Here is a 23,709-nt window from a genome sequence, read left to right as displayed (position 1 = left end):
GTTGTCTGTTTTTTTGTTGTTGTTGTTGTTTCAAGTGAATTTTGTGGCTGTTTGAAATCAGCTGTACGTGTTACTCTTCAGTGGTTGAAACCTTCCTCTGCTGCATTAATAACAAGAGTCTGACGTGTTTCTGTAAGTGTGAGACCACAGAAGAAAAAACCCTCCAGCAGCTCAGTTCAAGTAAAATCTTTATTTGTTGAAAACAATAAAACATACATCACTATATGAAAATAAATACATCCTTCAACTCTGTCTTTACATGCTGTAAATCACCACCTGTGCTGGCATGGTTTTTCTTTTTTATTAAAATGAAACTTTAATTTCCAGTAATCTTACATTTGGCACAAACAGACGCTGACAGATGTGGAGGGACGGCGAGCGAGGAGGAAATAAATAGGAACCAAAGAATTCAAGCTGAATGAATGAAAGGTGAGTTCATGTGAAATGTAAATGCATGTGACGTCATCAACAGAGCCCCCCCCCCCCCCCCATGAACACAGGCAGGTATTTTAAAGTCACGGCATGAATTCTGTCAAAACTTTTCACAGTAAATTCATCACAGTTCGACTCTGTTCTTATTTTATGTTTCATTATTTATATTTAACTCATATCTTTCAGCTTCTCGGCTCTTATTATCTCCAGTATATATTTTCCTCTTTACTCCAGGTCTTTCAACAGGAGTGAGAAGACTGATACCACTCGTGCTTGTAAAGCAAGCTGGTTAGCTTAGCTTAGCATAAAGACTAGAAACAGGGGGAAACAGCTAGCCTGACTCTGTGTGAAATATCTGCCGACCTCCTCCAAAGCCCCCGTCAAGAAATCATCTTGGACAAACCTCCTGTCAAACTATTAATTGTCATTTTTACTCTTTGGTTTTTGTGCAGATTAAACTAATGAGGTATAACATTATAATTAATGAGCTTTAGAGATGCCGTCAGTCTGGAGAATATGATTTGTAGGTCGGGGCGTCACTGTAGCACCACAACACTCACGGTACTAACAATGTACAACAATGTTGAGACACATTTTACCTTTCATGATTTGGATATTGCACTCGGCCATATTGTGATTTTGATTGATTGTGCAGCCGGACTAACAGGCTGATATGAGAGAGGTGATCTTCTCTTCGACTCTGCTCAAGCTGACCAAATGTCAAACTGTTCTTTCATCATTATTTTAGTCACTCTGAGATCTTCTGCCTCAGATCACCAGCTGATCACCAGCTGATCACCAGCTGATCAACAGATGATCACCAGATGATCAACAGATGAATGGATTGTGCAGAAATGATTTTGTAATTACTCAAATAAAAACAGATGAAACACGAGAGCTAAAAACTCTTTGTCTTAAAAATTACTTTCGTATAAAGTCGTACATTCAATGCAGGTTTTCTCATATTTCTGTCGCAGTAGAGTCCATCACTGTGAACATGAGGTCGTCATAGTAACAGTGTTAGAGTCAGTGAGTCATTGTGCGTTTTGTCAGCAGGTCTGATATGTGAAGAGTGTGAGGGAGGAAACACATCGATGCTCAGAGCTGCAGGAGAGAGAGAGAGAGAGAGAGAGAGAGCGCCGATGTGTTGGTTACACTGCGAGCGCCTCCACATCGAACGCCGTGTCCAGTAAACGCTGCAGCTCCGTCAGGTGAGTCTGTTTGTTCCCAGTGGCTGGAGCTGCTGCAGGGTCACGACCTGCATAACTACACACACACACACACACACACACACACACACACACACACACACACACACACACACACGAGCATGTATTACACTCACAGCAGAGTTTCCTGACATCCTGCACCATAGTAAAGTGGATCTTACCGGACGGGCCGGGTGCGGTTGGTGGTGGTGCGGATGCGGGGCTTGACGTAGTCGTAGTAACCCTGGTTCTTGTGCTCCTCCTGACACCAGACTAGATCAGCGTTCAGGTAACGATCAGTTTCCGCTTTCACCAGGTCGAAGGGGAACGGTGAGAGCTGAGCAGAGGAAATCAGTGTTCAGACTTTAAACGTCACGAAATCAAACTGTCGGTTTGAACAAACAAACAAACTGATGATTGTGACGTTTCTAGACGCTTTGTGCAGCTGCAGTGAAACTACATCCTCTCTCCTCTTGCTGCGGGGATGAGTTTAGGTCGAGACAAAGGTCGTGGAGTCTTTGAAGTTTAGAAATCAGAAGTTGAACGTTCCTCCACTTAAACTATTTATTCATTATTGCATGGCGCTTTGAGGCAGCAGAGTTACAGCCAAGCACATGTGAGCTGTATGAGGACGACTCCTCCCCTCAGGTAACACTCACCAGGAAGGAGGAACAAAAACAAACGTCACAGAAATCACATCACAACAATCTGGACAACGTGAGTCTGTATACAGTGTAAAGACGCCTGCTGAAAGATGAGAGAACTTATTAGAAAATGATTTTATTTTGTCTATTTTTTTTATTTTCTATAACAACTCATTGAAATTTAAAAGTGTTCATCTTCTCAGGAACATAAATATGTTCACGCAGATTTAACAGCACGTTGAACAGCGTTAACACTAAGAGAAGAAGCTCAGTCGTCTTCCCTCGGAGCTGCGACAGTAAAAACAACCCTCAATGGAAAAGGCTTTGACCGATCAATGTGAGTGACTGTTGTTATCGTCTGTTATCGACTTTAAATCCTTTATTTCCTCTTTTCACAGAAATACTTCACCTGCTCGACACGGATGACAGCGACGGCGTCGTCCATGCCTCTGTTCTTGCGTTCCCGGATCAGCTCATAGTAAATCTTTCCAGAGCAGAAAATGATTCTCTTCACCTTCTCTGGGCTGGAAGCTGCAGGACCCTCGTCTGGGATTATACGCCTGAAGTGAGTCCCTGCAGGAAACACACACACACACACACACACCACACACACACACAACACACACACACACACACACACACACACACACACTCTAAATAACAGAGAGACGCCGCAGTGTGTTTAATGTCTCATGCTCTTCTTCGTGTCCGCACTCACCTGGCAGCATGTCATCAAAGCTGGACTTGGCCTCTGGGTGGCGCAGCAACGACTTGGGAGTAAATACTATCAGCTAGAGAGACAAAGACAGAGACACACGGGACTCGGTCAGAGACCTGAACCACGTCTTCGTGTGTAATGAGTCACGGTTCATTGCGAGCTTCACTTACAGGCTTCCTGAACGGCTGCAGGATCTGTCTGCGGAGGACGTGGAAGTAGTTTGCAGGATTAGAGCAGTTGACGACGATCCAGTTACAGTCGTACAGCTGACGCACGGCAAAGTCCTCCGACAGTTTCTGACAAAGAAGAAGAAGAAATTAAGAAAATGCAAATCACATTTACACACAAACACTCAGTCACTTCTATTAATATCTTCTGGTGTAATCCTGCTGCTGAGGATGTGAGGAGGGAGTATAATGTTGCTGTAGAATCTGTGAGTTTTTGTACCTGTGGCTTCTTCTTCAACCTTTTTTAGCCTATATTTATTTACTGCAAACCAGCACCTTTAAAAGTAGCTGAATTCACTATTAGCACTTCCTGTTTGCAGTGCACACATGGATGAACTGACAGCTGTCACTTGTTCACTGTGATACTGAAGAAAACTTAAAAACATGAGGAACCTCAGTAATAATAATAATAATCTGGAGTAATAAGGAGCATCTTTCTTCTGTGATTTCTAAGCAGATTTATACATTATGGAAGTTTATTTTGTGGGTGAAATCAGCTGCTAAACTACAATAGCTAACTCTCAGTTGTGTATTTGTGTATCTTTGTCTCATGAACACCCCCCACCCAAAATATCTCCTGCAGCCTCCCTCACAGCTTGAAAACCTCTGATCGAGACAGTTAAATCGTTTTCTAAAACAAGTTCAGCTGCTGCAAAAATAAACAAAATAACAGAATTTAACCATTTACCTCAAATGAATCAAATATAAAACATGATCAGTCGAGCTTTGTCCTGTTCTGCATAACTGATCTGAAAACTGAGGAGGAGTTATCGAGCCTATAATCAATATGTTGACATGCTGGATGATCTGCATCATGTAAAATCACCTGGATCTGTGAGTGTGAATCTGCTCTGACACACAGGAGTAAACTGTTCATGCTGTATCTGTCCAGAACAAAGTTTATGTATTTGTTTACGTCCTGCAGACTGTTTCTGACAAACTCACAGGGAAAACATCTGGGTCATCGTTGCACATCTGGAGGAACCTTTCGGGACGGGCGGACGAGTGCTCTGGACCCTGAGATAACGAGGGATGAAAAAGAAAAAACAATCAGGAACCGACACAAAGAGGAATCACATCACGAACCAGATCATTCAGATCAGTGTCTCGGTTCTTACCATCCCCTCCATGCCGTGAGGAAGCAGCAGCACGATGCCGTTCTGTCTCACCCACTTGGCCTGACCCGAGCTGATGAACTGGTCGATGATACACTGAGCCGTGTTATGAAAGTCTCCGAACTGGGCCTCCCACAGGACCAGCGCGTTGGGACTGGCCATGGCGAAGCCTAATTCAAAACCTGCACACAGAGGAAACACGGAGCTTACATCCAGTCACATGACACACACACTGGGATCAGATGAAGGTTTCATGTCAGCAAATCTGTCAGTTTAAAGACTGTGAATGAATTTATCCCAGAGATCGACACGAGGAGATTCGTTTGCTGTTTTTGTCTTTTTTTTTTTAAACAGACATTGGTTGTTTTTTTTTTGGGCTGTTTCGTCTGTTGGACTCAGGTTTCTCCAGTAAGCTGAACTCTTATTGGAGGTTTATGAAACCGAGGTAGGGGATTAGAGAAACCTGATTTCCCTGCCAGGTATACACGTCACTGAATTTTTAACGTGCACAACAAAAGACTGCAGAGAGGGAAAGTAACAGCAGAGCGGCTGAATGAAAGGAGAGATCATCACATGGAGTGATGCGTCGTATTTAAAATAAGTCCGTACAAAGTCAGACGAAAACTTAAACTTAAACACAAAGCAGCTGTAGAAGTTTAAATCTTCAGGTTCCATCACTGAACCTTTGAGAATTTGATGGTTTCAGACTTTTCTGTCTCTCCACAGTTGAAGGCGATGAGCCACGGTGGATTTACAGTGACCGGGTCAACACGGTACATGTGAACACATTTCCTGATTACCTGCGTAACCTGATTTCTCTGAGTAACCTGATTACCTAAGTGCAAGTAAACACACTGATGGCATCAAGCCACACCTCTCCATTATTTATCAGCTTTGCAGCGACACTGGTTCTGGGTATGGTGATGTCACAGCGTTAGTGGCTCCACCACTTTGGTCCAGACTGTATTTCAACAGTGACGGCCAAGTTACGTCGTAATGGAAGAGTTCAAACAGCGTTTGAGTATTTGATGTGTTTGTCTGTTGAGTGCTGCTCACCAAGAACTCCGTATTCAGACAGAGAACTGTTGCAGACGGTGTAAGGAGCTTGATCAGGGGAGACGTGGTTCATGGGGATGCAGATCCTCTTATCGACGTTCTGGTCGTGAAGAACGTGGTGTCGATGGCTGTGGACATGAAACCATCAGCATGTAGTGGATGACATTTGCTATTTATGTGAACGCCTCTTCTCTGTGTATTTAATGTTGGTACCTGAACGTTCCCCTCTCCGCATCCTGTCCACTGAGACGTACGTGGATCCCGTCTTTGAGCAAAGAGCCGAAGGCCATGTATTCTCCCAGAGCCCAGTCACACACTCGCTGACTCACCATGTTCGCTCGACCCTTTAGGATCCGACTCAAACCTAAAACACGAACACACAGGAAGAAACAAACGGATTTAAAAGAGGCGGACGCGTTCAGAGAATATTCATCAGAGCAGGAGAGCGAGAGTCACCTCCATGTATCGTGAAATCCTCCACCGGGACAGAGGCAGCGATGTTTCCAATGTGAACCAGCTCCTGTTCACTGATGCCAGTCGGGGGGCAGTTCATGCTTTTAGGCTGACCCTCCAGTGTGAAAAAACCTACACACACACACACACACACACACACACACACACACACACACACACACACACACACACACACACACACACACACACACACACACACACACACACACACACACACACAGTAGATATTAGGGCTGCACCTTATGACTCTTTCCATAATTAATCCTTGATTAATCATTCGGTGGATTGTGAAGAATCCCTGTTATAAGAAAGTCTTGTTTCATTTTATCAACAGTTTCATAACAGTATAGAAATAAATAATAATAATAATAATAATAAATAATACCAGGCCAGGGTGAGTCCAGCCAGTGTTTGATGTGAAGGATCTTCTCGTCTTTAGAGCGAGCGTACGCCTCCTCGCAGATTTTGTCGTAACTTGCGACTTCCTCCTGGAACAGACGGACGTGAGTTGAGCATTTAAATAAGAACGAGGGTCTCCAGCCATGTTAGCAGCTCTGAGGCTCAACCTGAGCTAACTGCTAAACATCAGCATGCTAACGTGTGCATAACAGCGTATAGGAGCTTATTACTGTAAAGCTTGTCTGACTTGAGAAGGTGTCTTTCATCACTCTACTTGTTGACAGGATTAACTACTTCCTGCTGCAATTCATTATATATAACCTCATTATATATAACCTTATTATATATAACCTCATTATATATAACCTTTAAATAACCTCTCCCTTAAGTGCGTAGCTGCTCACACCAATTACAAATAGATTTACAGAAACATATAAAGTACTTTTCTGAGCTTCTTATCGACAGACTGAAAACTGATCGACTCTTCTTGTCCTCATCTCTCTCTCAGAAGCACTTTTGTTTTTGTTTGCTCAGGTTTCATTGTGTCAGACTTTTATCTCGCTGTTTTGTTCAAGTTGTTGAGATGTTCCATCATGTGACACGGAGCTGAGCCGTCTGGCAGTAACACATTTCTACTCGCTGACAATCAAGCCTGTGTTATTCCTGCTTCATCCTGCAGAATAGAATCATTGCTGCTTTTCTCCTTTAGTGTAAAATGCTGCGTCTGTGCAGAAACAGCAGCTTCAGACTGAGAACGCTCTCAATGTGACTTTATTAACTATTTAAAACTGTCCCAATGTTCACGACTGTAACACCAGTAAACTAACATTTATATGTAAGTGAGCTGATTCTTAATGACTCTAAACTGAGGGACATCAGATCTTCAGTGTCCGGTTGCTTCACCTCGTAGTCTTGTGTCGTGACGACTCCCTCAGCGATGAGTTTCTCAGCGAACTTCTTCAGGACGCCCTTCTGCTTCTTGATCTGCTTGTACATCAGCGGCTGCGTGAACATGGGCTCGTCCATCTCATTGTGGCCGTTTCGTCTGTAACACACCTGGATGTGAAGAGGTGAAAAGTTCAGGCATGTTTTTCTGATACTCAACTTCTAGGACCTGTCAGGCCTTTTAAACTCATCCAGGAGGCGACACCTGCCACATTAATGTCTGCTGCATTGATCATTAAAAACATAGATCAGGTCTTTTAGCCTCTTTTAGCCTCTTTCTTTTGGTTTTCCAGACTGCAACATTAAGGCAGCTGTTTTCAGAATAAAAGCTCTAATAAACTCACAGTCCACATCAACCCAGCAGCAACCTGCAGTCAGACTCAGTCAGAGAGCAGCAGCTGAACACAGTGGAGCCTTTAGCAGCTAAAGAGACAGAGATTTCCCTCAGGAGCTGGTGGAGACCAAACACAGAGCTCAGAGAGAGGGAAATACTGCTGGATGTGTCAATAGAGAACGGTTTACCAACATATTCACTAAATCAGCAACATGAGGTGATAATACGTCAATGTTGTGTTTACAGATTGTGTCTGCTGCCCCTTAGTGGCCAAAAAACACTTAACGCACATTTAAAGAAGCTGTGTTTGCTGTGTGTCAGTGTCTTAAAAAATCCTGTGATCGTTCTCATTTTCTGCACACGTACCAGGTCTACGACCACATCTTTATGGAAGGTGTTCCTCCACTCGGCCGCGACGTTACACACATACATCACCGCCTCTGGGTCGTCAGCATTGACGTGAAAGATGGGAGCGTTAACGACCCGAGCTACGTCGGTGGGGTACGGAGACGACCGAGCCATCCTGGGGTCTGTGGTGAAGCCAATCTGTGGGGAGGAGAGGAAGTGTTTTAATGTTTGCTGATATAACTTGATGACGAGATTCACAGCTGTTACTCCAAATCACCATCAGACCTGCAGGATTCACAAACAGGATTGTAGTTACTCTCTGGATCTTCCATAATCATCATCTTTTCAGGCTGTGCATTCAATAAAATCCAAAATAAAGCAATAAGTTTGTGAAATTAGGATCTGGGGAACATGTTGCTGTTTTTATGATTCAGCATGTTTTCAGAACTTCAAGAAAATAACATTTCTTGTGGCCATTTTCAATATATTCATTTTATTTTCAGTATATTTAACTTAGGTGAACTCTTTGGACTCAAACCTTCTTAAAACAGTACATGTGTATTAGAATTAGCAAAATATTATCATAAGAAAAGGATTGAGTTGAGTAAATGGAAGCTGTGTTGGAACCAGCTTTTCAGAGCAACAGCTGTAGCTGCAGTGATGGGAGTGGAGTCAAAGATGTTTCCTTTAACGACAAAGTGAGTGTTGAGATCACCAGGCTGCAGAACCTGGAACGAACTCTGTGACCCAGAATCTATACAGCTTCAAACCAGAGCTGCCTTCCTGCTGGGCTTCAGTCAGACTGTGAGTGTCTGCTGAAAGACATATGGACATTACAACACGCTAACCCTCAGCCAGAGCCCGAGTGCGTACCTGGTTGTTGACCACCACATGTATGGTGCCGTGGGTGGTGTAGGAGGGAAGGTCAGACAGGTGGAACGTCTCGTACACGATACCCTGGCCTGCGAACGCAGCATCGCCGTGAAGCAGAACAGACATCACCTGAAAAATCATTCATCAGGTTAAAGACCTGTTTGGAAAACAACCACAGATGCCTCAATCATATAATATATAATCAGATACCCTCTTGCCCTCAGTGTCCCCACAGTAGAACTGCTCGGCTTTGGTCTTTCCCTGCACCACCGGGTCCACTGCCTCAAGGTGGGACGGGTTCGCCACGAGTGACATGGTGATCTGTCTGTCGCTGACCCGGTTCATCCTCTTGTGCCACATCCCCAGATGATATTTCACATCACCAGATCCCTGAGAGCAGAGAACAAAGAAAGAGGCGTTTACGAAGCGCCAACTAGTACTGAGTGATTAGTTGGTTTATCGATTAGGTGTTCTACAGAATATTAACTGACAACAATTTTTGATGATCAATTAGTCCGCCAAGTCATTCAACAAATAAAAACATTTGCTGGTTCAGACAAAACAAGAAAATTAAAGTACTAGTTCAACATTTCAGAAATATTCTAATTTGCTTTCTTCTCTGAGCCAAGAGTTGGATAAGAAGATCAGCACCACTCTCTTGTCTGTGTGCTACGAAGCTAAAGCCAACTGAAGGTTAGCTTAGCATAAAGGCTGGAAAAGTGGGAAATAGCTATCTTATGTCTTTCTAAAGGTTAAAAAAAATCTGTAAAGTTCACAAATTAACTCAACATATCTTGTGTGTTTAATCCAGATAAAAACATACATTTAAACATGATAAAATAAGCTTAGCTAAGTGCAGTGACTTCCTTCACTTTGTTTTTCTTAAAGGTTCAACAAACAAGATTCTTATCGACCGATAACAAGAAAGAAGAAATCACTTCATCTCTGCAGGTAAAGTTCAAACCTCATCTGCAGCTTCGAGTTTAGAGTCAAACTGGCAGAAGATCTGATCCAGCTCCTTCCGGATCACGTTAGCCAGCACATTGAGCCGACCTCTGAGGAGACACAAGAGGAAGGACGGCGTGCATCAGGAGGGAACGCTCAGGAACAGGCTGTCTCATTTTCAGGTGTGATGTGTGAACTCTGTACCTGTGAGGCATCCCCATGATCACGCTCTCCACTCCGCTCTGACTGGACTTGTCGATGATGGTCTTGAGGGCCGGGATGAGCGACTCGCAGCCTTCCAGGCCGAAGCGTTTCTCTGACGACCACTTCCTCTGGAGAAACTCCTCAAACCTGTGAACAGGGGGTGGCGCTGCTGCTTCACATTGTGGCTCACAACATCTAACCCCCTCCCAGACCCAGATAGAAACCCCCTTGCCCTCCAGCTGCTCTGCTCTGCGTGCTTCTCCAGTTAATTGCTGAGGTGTGTTGAGGAATGTGAAGGAAGACAGACAGACCTGGTGGATCGGATCATTCTGGCCAACAGAGTCCTCTTCTCCTCCAGACTGAACTGCATGATTCCCGGGGTCTCGAACTTCTGTCTGATCCACTGGCACTGCTCCACGTCATTAATGAACATGAACTCTACTCCGATGTGCTGACAGTAGGCCATCTGGAAGAGAGAGGGAGGGGTCAGTGTGTGTGGAGGTCTGAGTGGGTCTAATCACTTCCATTGATCTGTTCTATGACAGAACATAATCTATTTGATTAGATTTTACATTTGATTTTTAATAATTTGTAGACATGATCTCACCTTATCAGCTCTTAAATGTTTAATTAAATCATTCTTCCTGTCTTATGATCTAAATATCAAACATTTTCCTTTTTGCTGCGGCACCACCCGGCTGCTTCACTATACGATGAAGTATAATTATCTTAAACGTTGTACCTCGAGTCGGCGTATTATCTCTCTGAGTGGCAGAGAGCTCTCGTTGCCACCGATGAAAGTGGTGGTGGGAAGGCGGAACACCTTGTCCAGGTCGGATTCAGTCAGTCCGTAAACACCTGCAGTGAACACAGTGATATGGGGAATAAGCACAGACATGTAAAACCAGGCCAATGTGGGGGGGGGGAATGAAACAGGGGGAAAAGACAGCAGGACAGAAAAAGATGAGACCATGACACTGACACAACCATGACCAAGAAAGAGGACAGATAAAGGAGGGAAACACCACTGATTTCAAGATTTCCTAGAATTCGTGATCCCTGTTTATTTTCATCTTCACAGTCTGAACTCTCGGTGCAGATGTTTAATCTGACAGATTACACTCAGCCCAAACATTTTGTCACAGCCCTTCTGTGCTTCATAAGCTCAGAGGAATTAGGGCTACAACAATTATTTTAACATATTTATTTATAGTTATTTTCTCGATTAATAAATTAATAATTTATGGTAATAAATGTCAAACATTTGTGAAAAATTCTTATTACAATTTCTCAGAGCCCAATGTTTGGTTTTAAAAAATGTTCACATCTGAGAAATCTTTGACATTTTTGTTTGGAAAATGAAACGATGAATCGAATACTGAAGTATCTGAAAAATCATTTCTTTTATCAACTAATTGAAACCAAGCACCACCGATCACCAGCCTGCAGTTTGAACCTAGACCTGTGGCCGTTTTCTGCTGTTTTATTAGTTATTTGTCATTTGTCCTTTTGTCTTTATCGTGCACTGTTTGTATTTTCATTACATAACATATAACTGACTAATTACAAGCATGTGAATTTAAACACAATCCTTGAACATTTGCACATTCATTTGTTTGTGCTTTGAACAGTCCATCCTCTTCTGTTTAACACAGTATATCTGCTTCCACTTTAAAAATTGTTGTGGTTCTTTCTGTTTTCCATAGAATCCGTGAAAAAAAAGAAATTTTCCTCTCCAAGAGACTTCCTTGGAAATTACAAGGAAATGACAAACCTTCGTTTCATGCTAAGTATGTTGGTGGGTTTTTTTTCCACTTTGTTTTCGAGATAAAACATTCCTGGTAACATTTGTGGCCATGAGACAAAAGTTTAACTTAACTACTGAACTTGAAAATCTAAAATGCAGGTTTTTAGTTCATTATCACCTATGATGAAGAAAAGCAGGACATTCTCACAACTGAGAAGCTGGAACTTAAGATCGGTTAAGCAATTAATTGCTTCAGTTTTAAAGGAAGGTAATGTTAAATTTAAGAGAACACATTTTTAAATCACATCTAAATTTGTGTGGTAGTTTTTGTGAGTTCACGTTAACGAACACTGACTGGACTTTGTGAACAGCAGCAGATTTCCCTTTATAAAGAAGAACAGAGTATTAGAGAAGACACAGAGAGAAGCAGCTGAGAGCAAACAACAAATACCACACAGGACTGATGGGTTAGATTCTGTCAAACAGTGCGACTGTTTTCTGAGGAGCAGGCTCATTATGAGGCAGCTTGTGTTTATCTAAAGCAGGTTATGTCCTGAGTGCACCAGAGATAAGACAATATGGAACAGAGGAGGAGGAGGGAGGCAGCAGGTTGTATCTGTGGTTGTGTTTGAACATCTCTGTCAGCAAATTAGTGCCGGGTGCTGTGCTGAGGACAGGGGCTTTTCAATCCAATATCACAGAGTCAGCTCTCTCTCAGTTACATAAGAGATCTTTAGACTTTCCTTCCCCTCTGTGAACCGCCCTGCACATAAAAACACCCAGAACTGCTTTCAATGATGGTTCAAAGAGAAGAGGCTGAACCATCCAATGTCATGATCAAAGACGTGTTTGGCTGCAATCTAATCACAGTAACATTTTAATGAAGCGGGAACAGATAAGCCTGGATGAGTCCTGTGTGACCCCATTGGCTGCTGAGCAAAGGTTAAAAGCAGGAGCCAGCACGCACACACACACACACACACACACACACACACACACACACACACACACACACACACTCTTTTCCAAGCATTACTGCCCTGCTGGCCACCAAGAACTCCAGGTACCACACACACCATTCATAAAGGGTTTTTAGGTTGTAATTAATGGCTCTGTTAATGGCTAATAAATCATGTACATGCTTTATAGGTCAATCACTAATAATCTATTAATAGAACACCTTTTGAGCTGCAGCACCAAACTTCTCTCATCTTTTTACCTCTTTAATTCTTTAGACTTCTCCAATCGACTATTTAACTATTTATGTTGGGGCTAATCATGCAGGACTTCTAAACTGCTTATTAGCATTTACTACTGCAGAATTTATGGTATAATCACTGTTATTTTGAGTTTGAGCAGCTGTTGATCTGTGTACAAATATTAAAACAGTGCAAATGTAGAGAGAACAACACAGTAATTGTGACGTGTTTTTATGGGATTTTTAAGTGAAGACGTTTCCATTCTGTTGGTTTGATTAAGACTCTCCTGCATCTGTTTAAAGCTACTGTTTTAGTAACAATGCAGTTATAAATATTAGTATGACATTAATAAAGGGTTTCGGGTTTCTCGATTTGAGTCAATCAATCGAGTCTGCAGCTGTAAATGTTAATAAGCTGGATTTGGTTCAGATGTCCTGTAGCTCTTTTCCAGACGCTCCGTGGTCAGACTCTGGAGAGGTACCAGTCAAAAGTTTCAGACCACCCCATTTATTTTTCTCTGATTTTATCGACTTTTCAGCAGCTCAAGTCCAGTGACTAACCTGAAATGGTACAAAAGTCAGCAGTAAACTAACTAAAGAAAAGTTTAGGTCACCACAAATGGAAAAAATCATGTAAATATCATAGATAGGCCTTTTTGAAGATATTACTGAACTTCAAGCTTTCCTGCAGCAATGGAAATAAATGAAGCCTTAAAAGTTTATGCAAACAATTCCTACAGGTTAATGACTTACAAAAGGAAGAAGTTATATATGTTGTTGTCTGAATGGTGAGAAAAAGACCAGTGACACTACAGCAAGATAATGAGCCACAACATTAGAAGAAAAGAACCAGACGGAGGCTCCAGACCTGAACCACATGGAGCTGGTTTGGGTTGAACTGGACCGAAGGTGCAACACATTGGTAGGAACTTTCTGAACAATGTTTGATTTCCATTATAGAAAGAACGTCCCAGGTGAGTTCAGATACTGGATGAGTCCGAAATTTTGATCAAATTTAGGATTTCAAATTCCCAGATTCCATTTAAAAAAAATCTTTCTTATTTATTTGTTTATTGGCTTTAACTTTACATTTCATTATGTAACATACAGTAACAACTAGAAAAATGGAGGGGATCTAAAACTTTTGACTGGTAGTGGAAAGAATGAAAAATAAAAGTGTTGTGCTGTTTGAGGACAATCTGGCAACCCAAAAAATGTTCTTATTTGTGGCAACTGATCTACAAAGCATTACTAAATGATATATATATATATATATATATATATATATAAACAATTAATAAATCCATTAATAATTCTAACTCTTTTGTAATGGTGTATTATCAGAGAGTGGGACTGTGTCAGCCCTGATGACTCCTCAAGAAGAAATGAGAACCAACCAACACAGAGGAAACCAGGGACAACTCCAGCTCTACAGCTCTTAGTTAATAAGCTCATGACAAAACCACAGGAAACAATTTTTAAATGGATCTTAACCATGAACACCACAAACCGGAAGCAGCCTTTTAAAGCAGTCCATATTAATGCGCAGGATGCCGCTGGATGTAGGCGAAGGGTTAGATCCCACTGACAGAGCAGGGAGCGAGGCTCGAGGTTTGAGGGTCTCGTCCTACCTTCAGCTGTCAGATAACAAAGATGTTCTTTATAATGAGAGAACTCTGGAGGCATGGAGAGACACAAACACACAAACTGTAGGTTACAGAGCTTCTCACATATTCTTTCAGGCTGACCTCTGGTTTGACCTCTGTGAACCTCAGCGCCACCAGGACAAAGCAGAACTCAGTGAAACGGAACAATACCACTATTAACTATGGAAACATCCCATTACAACTCATAACAATCACCTGTTTTTGAACTCGGAGGCCCAACCTTTTCATTGTGCACAATGACAGTTTGCTGCAGGCATGCGTCACACACTGCAGCAAACACACACACTTTCCAGTTTGCTTTACCTCTTTGCACTATTGCAACAAAGCCAACAGGTTGTTGTTTAGTGAGTAAACCTTGTGCTGCATGTGTTGTAATCAAACAACTGAATAGTCAATCTAAAGTAAGACAATAGTAAGTAATCAAAACTAAATTCACAGATCATTTTCTACCTGATGGATATAAAAACCAAAAGCATGTTATCTTATCTCCTCTGCAACCATCACTTGTTGTACAGTCTGTGCTGACAACAACAACATTCACATGTGCAAGAGCGAACTTGATTTATTAGGGCTCAAATAAAATGGTTAATGAAAAATAAACTTAAGACATAAATAAAATAAACAGCACTGTAAGGCTACAGCTATGCCAGCAGCTATGTGAGACTCTACTTGGACAGTTCAGTGCTTTGAGCGAAATGCTAACATCAGCATGCTAACACAGCCTCTCCACCTATCTATAGCTACGACAGCTCTGAAACTAGCAACCATAAAGTGCGCTGTCTTATCTGGTTTTTGCAGAGACCATAACTTGTACGGAACATGCTGATAAGAACATCAGGATACACAAGCAACAACAAACGTGTCTTATTAGGGCTCGAATACAAACCCTGACAGTGACACAATAAACTGGTCAATTACATCTGAGACAAATAAAATGACAAAAACAAATAAATTGCATCTATTTCTAATAAGGAATATGTTACAGAGACTTTGTATTTGTTGCACCTGATGGCTTGTTTATTAATAATTCATAGATAAGTAATAAGGGTCAATAAAAACAACGTTCAGGTTGATAGGTTGTGTGTATCCTCCCTGTGGCTTTTTAGAAAGTCAAAACCTCACCTTTAACTATTGACTTGCTGTTTCTAACTAGCAATAAAATATGCAGATAGTAATTTCAGTTAATCATTAACAAACCACTCCTCAATTACCTTCATCTATACTCTATATACTTTAGTTTAATAACCTGTTGGCCTCTCAACAGGGCAGAGGTCAGCAGAGGTCAAACCAGCCACAATAACTGAAAAGACATGCAGTTGTTTGTGTCTGCATGAACACATCATGAGATGACAGGGAAACACAAAACAAGGATGTAAATGAGTCTCTGTCAGCAACGATTTGAAGGTTGACCAAAACTGAAGGGCTTAATCTAAAGAAAATCTACTTTTTAAAAAATTGTTTAGTCCATTAAACGTCACATATATATTACAGAAACAAACAAATTCCCTCACAATCAGGCAACCAGGGATTTTTAGGGTTTTTAAGGGATTATTACTGCTCCAAAAACATTAATTAAACCATTAATTATAACATTTCAACTATCTAAGTGTCTTATTAAAAAGAGATAACATGTAAATGACTAAATCAGAAATAAACCTCAAACAATAATTAGATATCTAAAAATGTTTCATCCAGTTTACTGTGGTGTCGGCAGCCATGATGCCCAAAGGGTCCAGCTGAGCCACGTGGTGACCCCTGACCTGTAGTCCATGCAACGTGGAGCAAAGGTAGGGTGGGCCCGTGTGAGTAAACAAAGATGTAGGAGGTCGATGGTGTGTGTGTGTGTGTGTGTGTGTGTGTGTGTGTGTGTGTGTGTGTGTGGGGGGATAAGGATGTATGAATTGATGGGTGTGTCACGTGGACAAAGAAAATAAAAACTGGTAAAAACAATAAGGGAGAAGGGAAAGGACAGTGGGACAAACCAACAACATGGATCCAAAAACAGGGAAGGACAGGAAGAAGGAAGGACGGGGACAGAAAGGAAAACATTAGTGAACATGTGAGCAGGTTTTTATTTCTCACCGACGTTCTGGAAACCAACAGTACACGGGGCGTCGTCAAAGTCTACACAGCTGATGTCCAGGGGGTCCAGCTTCGCTATGTGATGCCCTCGTACCTGAACACAGGGCAACAGGCCTCAGTTCATGTTTGTGGATGTGAGTGGTCAGTCTCAGTCTACACATCTCAGCAGATTATTGTCTTTCTAAACCACTGACCACTTCCTGTCAGACTTCCTAACATGTGTCCACTGTTGACAGACTCCTAGACACAGATATGGGTCAGAGGTTGTAAACGCAGGCTGCCAATGTCCATTGAACAGGCCATGAGTTCATTAAACAAACTGATGAGAGTTAGTCGAGTACAGTCTTGAGATTTTTGTACTTTACTGGAATATTTACATTTTACATGTTAAGGCATCAGGAATAATAAAACAATATCACAGTATATACAGTATATAATAATAGAAACGCACCTATCACCTAATCCTTTAATCATAATACCTCACTTTCAGTTCAGCAGCTGGTGCACCTCCAGTTTGACAATGCGTGTAACATTGTCTTGTCTAATAAATGCAGCCTAAAAACTGAGTCAGTATTTACTCTGATGGGGTTTGTAGTATCCATTTTCCCACCATTAAACTGAGAGGACAGCGTGCAGTCAGTTTGCTGTTTGTTTTTCCTTATCATGTACCTGTAGGATATCTTGTACTGATAGCAGGGGCCACTGTGACCACACTCCAGTCTCTCTGATGTGATCTGATTTGGATGATTTCATCCTGAAGCACAGTCAATATCACTGACTCTATAATAATGGGATCATAGACACGATCATTATCTATGTGACATGTGTTTGTAGTTTACCTGATACGCTCGTATGAGTGATTGCACTGCTAGATGATCCTCCACTAACTTCTCCACATTAGGTTGAGCCCCCACCAGCGCCTGGACACGGGTCAGTCCCTGAGAGGTCCCACTGAGGGGTGGAGGGCTCTGGTAGGCCGCGCCAGGCGGAGCCCCTGCATTAGCGTTACGGAAAAATATATCCCATGACTGCAGGAGACAGAGGAGAGAAGAAGAAGGGAGAAGACCAATTACTCAATTACTCAGTGTAATGCTTTACTTCTTCAGCGTGTCCTCACAGCTCCTGCCAGAGTCAAACCAGGTCAAAGGTTAATTCACTTAAATGTGCACAACAGGAATGAACAAACAAATGCAGCGACACTGACAAGAATAAGAGACTTTGGCCACGTTAGCAGCTCTGTGAGGCTGTACAGGCACAGGGCTGATTTGACCTAAATGCTCATCATGGCTGCAACAAACGATTATTTTGATTACCGATCAATCAGCTAATTATTTTCTCAATTAGTCACTTTGTCAATTAACTGGCAGAAAATTGGTACTTATGCTTGAAAAATTACTGAGACGATGAATCAACTATCAAAATAACTGCAGATTGATTTCTTGTTGATCGACTAATAGATTAATCAACTAATTGTTTTAGCTTGAATTACCTTTGCTGACAGGCATGCAAGTGGTTAATCAATTAATTGAGAAAACAATCAGCAGCTTGATCAATAATGAAAATAATAGTTGAAGCCTAGAACTAAATGATGGCACTAGATGAAGAGTTAAGGGCCAAGGTTAAGGTAGCTGTCAAGATATTAAACTCAAAAACAAAAATGTGAATTGCACTGTGGTGCTACAGAATTGGTAGGAGTCATCCTCTGGGGACCATGAATGTGTGTCCCAGGTTTTACAGAAATCCACCCAGTGGTTGTTGAGATATTTCAGTCCGGCCGACATCACCATCCATAGAGCCAGGCTGCTAAAGACACCCTTGCACACGTGTTTGACCTTGTATCTAGGTTTCTAACCAGAGAGGAGAGTAATTGGCTTATTGCTGTGAGAGGCTTTTAAGATCAGTGTTAAATAAAGCTCCTTCACATCCGCCTCTGTATCGCAGTATGAGCTTACAGGTAGGTGTGACGTAACATTTTTGCACCGGCACTGTAAGTGTTAAGGACATTGACGCCTGGCAGCACAGAAACTCATTACAGGGTTTTACTTGCTAAAGCCTTACAGAAAATAAACGGTCTTTAAACTGATCTTTAAAGTGGTTTCACATAAATGTGTTTTCAGTCTGACATCAACAACAACGTCCCAACCTTCCATCTTTCAAACACTGAACATTTTCATGTCATCTCTCCAGAGTGAAAGCCTGTGTTTACGGGTTTCAGGTTAATCAACTTAATGACGTTCACCAGCTTATTGATTGTAAATCTGAGCTTGTTCTACTTGGCTCACCGAGCACAAAGTTTAAAGTTTTAGATAAGCTTGGCAACCCTCTTTTTACTCAGCCTGTCTAGTAACATGGGAGATCTGTTTGCAAATGTTGGTCTGAATTATGATGTTGAAAGTAAGTCGATCATTTCTTACTCAGACACAGTTATTTCTGGAATGGTATCGGTAACTCAGACTGTGGCTGATAATGAGTGAAAACCTGTACAACACTTACAGTTGAAACTTTGTGCTATAAAGCCTTAATATCATAATTAGCAGTTTTATAACAGTAGTGCACTTGGTGAGACTCCTACTGCTATGCTTAATGACTAGAAAAGTCACTGACACAACATCAGGACAGTTCATTAATGGACATTTTCAGTATTGAGAAATAAAGAAACTTGCTGGAAAATGGTAAAATTACTGTTTAGGGGTAAATATGTATGTGCCACTGATTTTTGCAAATGCAAAACCACACTTTGATATAGACATCTGTCAGTTCTAACTAGTTACAGGACACATTAACTTCCTGGAAGAAATGGTATGGATGGAGGAGAAAATCCACAGTCCTCGTTTAGTGCAAAAAATAAACTCCAAAGACTTCAGCAACTGAGTCAGACAAATCAATTACTGTCTTCTCAGATCACAGTAAGGTGACTATGTCTGGAAAAGGATGCTGTAGTTTTCTATTTCTATTAGTGCCACCTGGACAAAGTGATCCAAAACTATCTGCATAGTGAGATATCACTAGGAGTAATTTGGGTGAACCTACCCTTTAACACCCCCAGTCTGCCATATCAAGGCCTTGCTTTCACTTTAGACCTGGGCTCAACGGGCAGAAGTGAGTTTGGCCACTTGAACGCTGATGAGGTTTTGTTGACATACTTATTTATGGTATTTTACATTCTTATTTCTTAGTATGGCTGCAAGAAACTTTTTACAAATGAACTTTTCCTCCTGTGGACATCTTGGTCCAACATCTTTAAATGGTTAAACTGGTGCAACTGTGTTTGTCATTCCATATGCTGCCACTTTTTGCACTCACAGACACACACAGTACTGATAGTGTCTATTTGTGTTACCTTTAACCTACTAAATTTTGGGCAGGTATTTGTTACCATTGAGAACTTGTTTTTATCTTGTCAGGCTGGGGGGGGGCGACGACTGGACATCAGGTTAATTGTGGGATAGCAGTGAACCTGTTTTGCATTCGTGTGTTCAAGCATAAATAACGCAGACATGACACTAACATGTACAATACCTTGTGCACATTCCTGGGATTCTCCAGCCACGCATAATACATCTCCTCCACATAGTTAGTGCTGGTGCCATTAAGAAAGGGTTCAGCAGTCACAGATGCATTAAAGCACCTCACGGGCCGAAACGTCCTTAAGCCCCCTTCAAACACCAACAATCTGGGCTGTGATAGGCTCTGGGCCGTCTGTGCAGCCGTCAAAGGCCGAAGCCTCGCAACTGTAGTCCTTAAGCGATGCATGGCTGCCGTTCAGCCACAGCTCCTCACCCCCCTCCCTTCCCACAAGAAAAATGCAGCAGCAACGTCCCGGACGAGGTGTCCCTCCAGGCTCCTCTCAGCAGCTGCTCTTGCTCCTTCGGTCTGGCTGAAACGGTGAGGTGGGCTTCTCCTCAGATCCTGATCCCGCTCTTCTGTCGAGTCGCCACTGGATCCTGCTGAGTCTAAATGTAAACGTTGTCCATCAGAAACACTCTACTTCACCACTGAAACTCTTAGAGGATAAAGCTGTATCTTTGTTATTGTTAACAAATCCCATGATTTGACCAAAACCAACAATGTCTCATTACATGCTGATTTCCTTATCTCTGTCACTCTCCTCAAAAGCTTCTTTAAAAACTGTATTTAGGGCAGGAGGACAATGTGTGTGGGATTGAATTAAAATAAACTACAGTGTGTGTGTTCATGGTGTAACAGTGTGGCTCAGTAATGTATTTTTAACAGTTTCTTGACAACAACAGAGCTGTGGCACAGAGGAATTAACTGGCTTGGGTTACAAAGACAATACCTGTAAGTAGGATTAATTCATTGTTGGTTTTGGTGTTTTCATTTGGATTTTTTGACAATAAGACAAAATATTCAACAGCAACAGACTCATCCTTAAATGATGAAAAATTATGTGAACATTCTCAGTGCTGTAACTTTATCTGAGTTCGCAGTATGTCCATAGCAGATAATAAACCACAGTAAGTACTGTACTTCCTAAATAAAGCTAAACCACCACTGGGGGGTATGTGTCTTGAAGGGGTCACTCTCATAACCATAAAATGTAGGTACAGCACAAGCCCCCCATATACACAAGTAATTTCCATCACTTGAGAGGACATGTCATTGACTTGCATTCATTCCCTGGAGACTAACCTCAACAGAGCTGCAACATTTACTCAATTGATCGATTAGTTGGTTGACAAAAAATTTATCAGCAACTTTTTTGATGATCAATTACAAATTTCAGTCATTTTTCAAGTGAAAATGCCAAAAATTCTTTGGTTCAAGTTTCTCAAATGTGACATTTTCTTGCTTTTCTGGTTTTTTAAAATAATTGTAAACTGAATATCTTTGGGTTTTTGAGAGTTCATCATATAATAGAAGACATTTAAAGATGATCATTTTGGGCCCTTTTGACTTATTTGTCGTATTATGTTTATAATCTGCAGCTAAACAGATAGTAAAAAATAAAATGCTAGCCTTAAAGCTTTACCAAGGCAATAGTGAAACATGCCTTTCATTATTCCCAAAAGTCCAAGTGAACATATTCAGATTACTTGTTTTGTTTTACCAACAGTTAAAAAACACAAAATGTTAAATTGTACTGGGGAACTAACCAATATTCACATCAGTGAAGCTTGTAGCAGTGAATTTCTGAGCATTTTTGCTTTAAGAATACCAATAGATTTTCTATCAATTGACTAGTGAATTAATCAAATGATTATTAAACTGTAGAGAACTGGAAGACTGGAGGAATAATCAAACTGCCATGTTTGGTGGGGGTATGGAGGGACCCAACAACTAATGTTTGCCCCAGGACCCCCTAAGAGTTGACTCTGGCCCTGACTATCACTAATACATGTCTCCTCTCCCTAATTTTAACTTCACACCAAGTTTTAACCGTTAGATTTGATGTTTTACACGTTAACACACGTACGTTTAAACGCTCAACTGCTAACGGTTATTTAAAATGACAGTACCGTGAAAGACATTACGGTAAAATGTCTTCCTCTCCTCAGTTTCCCGCTTCGCTAAAACTTTGACAAACGTTAATTTTTTCTAATTTTTTTTTTTTTTACCGTTTCTCTTACCTTTTTAACCGTAGAATTGTCACCGGTCCCGACCGACCTCCGCAGCCTCCTGTGTGCCGGTAAATGAGGAGCTAACTCAGCGCTGCCCCGTCCTGCTGCTCTGAGCGGTGTGTGAGAGTAAACTGCCGGGAGGGGGGGAGGAAGAGGGCGGGGGGAGAGGGGGCGGGGGGGGCGGGTGTCGCGCGCTCCTCGGGCACTGTCTAATCACTTCTGGTGCTGATCTGCGTCACGACGGCAGGTGACGTCACCACACAAACTCTCAGGGTTGCGTCAGGAAACAGTGAAAGTGGCGAAAGAAAGCAGTAAAACATTAAAGGTAGCGCTTTAATTTTCCCGCCTTTCTCATATTTAGCATTGCACGAGCAGTTTATACAGTTTAAACACACTGTAATGTTGTTTTAATCAAAGAAAATTACATTTAAAAGTGTTAATTAATGTATTTAACAACACCTCTCCTATGAGTATCTATAACTGGTGTATTAACAATGAATAAGTAATAATAATAAATTATACTAACTGTAATATTCTGACATTACAGTAAAAACAAGCACAATAGTTCAATACCTCTATTCTTTGTGCAATACCAAGTGCAATTTTTCAGAGAAATGCAATTTTAAACTGCATATTGTTACATTTATATTTATATTGTATATTTAAACCATCACCTTTCAATAGTAGTGGCACATACGCTTACATATTTCTTTACATAATTCTAATTTTATTTATATATAATATAAGGAAATATTTATTTTTATATTTCATCTTTATCTTTTAATCTTTATCTTTATAATGTTACTTCTTATTCTTTGCTGTTACATTTCCATTCTAGCGGGAGAAACTGTAAGTTAACCTGCTTTCCCTCTGGTATTCATCCCGTGAAGCCAAGATCTGGTTCTTTTCTTCTAACGTTGTGGCTCATTATGTTGCTGTAGGACGAACCCCGACCAACCAGTCTGCCTTCATTTGTTACTGGTCTTTTTCTTACCATTCTGACAACAATACAGTCCTACTTCCTGCAGCACAGCGTTATCCTAATAATGCATCAGAGGGTGTAGTAATACGGTTTGTTCACACAGAGGGTTTGTCAGTCATCACACTGTAAAAATACACAATTTTCAATTAAATAAAGTCCTTTAAAATAAAACCTGTGAGAAACACGTCTCGGTGCTTTAACATGTATGTAGATGTATCTCCATATCCTGCTGGCAGTTACTTCTTATGTTAATGTCGGCTATATTGAGTCATTATAGTGTTTTGGCAACACACATCCACTGGTGATGCTAATGAGCTCTTTATGATACCGAAGACAGAGAGGAGAGACATTAACATACTCTCCAGGAGGCCACTCATATTCATAGTCCCCTGTTTGACCTGTCATGCCGGTGAGGTTGGAGTGCTGGTGCTCGGAGCCTCTACTTTTACACAAGTAGTAATATCACACAGTAGAAATACTCTTATAGGTAAAAGTCTTGCATTTAAAACAAAATGTTCTTAAAGGCGCCCTG

General features: G+C 41.4%; 1 protein-coding gene across 3 annotated transcripts; it reads right to left on the bottom strand.

Moving 5' to 3' along the window:
• Positions 1 to 171: 171 nt before the first annotated feature.
• ogdhb (oxoglutarate dehydrogenase b) lies at positions 172 to 22,297 on the bottom strand. 3 transcript variants are annotated; one of them, XM_056403686.1, is made up of 24 exons: positions 22,205 to 22,297; positions 20,136 to 20,569; positions 17,456 to 17,644; positions 16,617 to 16,710; positions 14,499 to 14,543; positions 10,665 to 10,780; positions 10,234 to 10,388; positions 9,923 to 10,069; positions 9,738 to 9,828; positions 8,984 to 9,163; positions 8,774 to 8,902; positions 7,919 to 8,098; positions 7,177 to 7,329; positions 6,260 to 6,362; positions 5,857 to 5,985; positions 5,614 to 5,764; positions 5,401 to 5,528; positions 4,348 to 4,526; positions 4,175 to 4,246; positions 3,173 to 3,298; positions 3,003 to 3,075; positions 2,694 to 2,857; positions 1,823 to 1,977; positions 172 to 1,698 (listed from the first exon to the last, which is right to left on the bottom strand). In XM_056403686.1, exons 2-24 carry the CDS (start codon positions 20,367 to 20,369, stop codon positions 1,584 to 1,586), a joined length of 3,108 nt encoding a protein of 1,035 aa, XP_056259661.1. In that variant the 5' UTR covers positions 20,370 to 20,569; positions 22,205 to 22,297; the 3' UTR covers positions 172 to 1,583. The 3 variants fall into 3 exon arrangements, 2 of the variants coding, with proteins under 2 accessions (XP_056259661.1, XP_056259662.1); XR_008830294.1 differs by having other exon boundaries at positions 1,606 to 1,698; positions 1,733 to 1,977; XM_056403687.1 differs by lacking the exon at positions 14,499 to 14,543.
• Between the last annotated feature and the right edge of the window lie 1,412 nt (positions 22,298 to 23,709).

The sequence above is a fragment of the Seriola aureovittata genome, chromosome 18 (genome assembly GCF_021018895.1).
Source record: "Seriola aureovittata isolate HTS-2021-v1 ecotype China chromosome 18, ASM2101889v1, whole genome shotgun sequence".
Lineage (NCBI taxonomy): Eukaryota > Metazoa > Chordata > Actinopteri > Carangiformes > Carangidae > Seriola > Seriola aureovittata.
Note: the sequence above shows the minus strand (reverse complement) of the source record. Positions and strands in the feature narration are given on the sequence as shown.

Coding starts and splice junctions, on each gene's coding strand:
- ogdhb (XM_056403686.1), bottom strand. CDS start 20,369: ATGCATCGCTTAAGGACTACAGTTGCGAGGCTTCGGCCTTTGACGGCT. Junction 3,299..4,174: donor ATGACCCAGATGTTTTCCCT/GTGAGTTTGTCA, acceptor CTTCTTTGTCAG/AAACTGTCGGAGGACTTTGC. Junction 3,076..3,172: donor TGCAGCCGTTCAGGAAGCCT/GTAAGTGAAGCT, acceptor TTGTCTCTCTAG/CTGATAGTATTTACTCCCAA.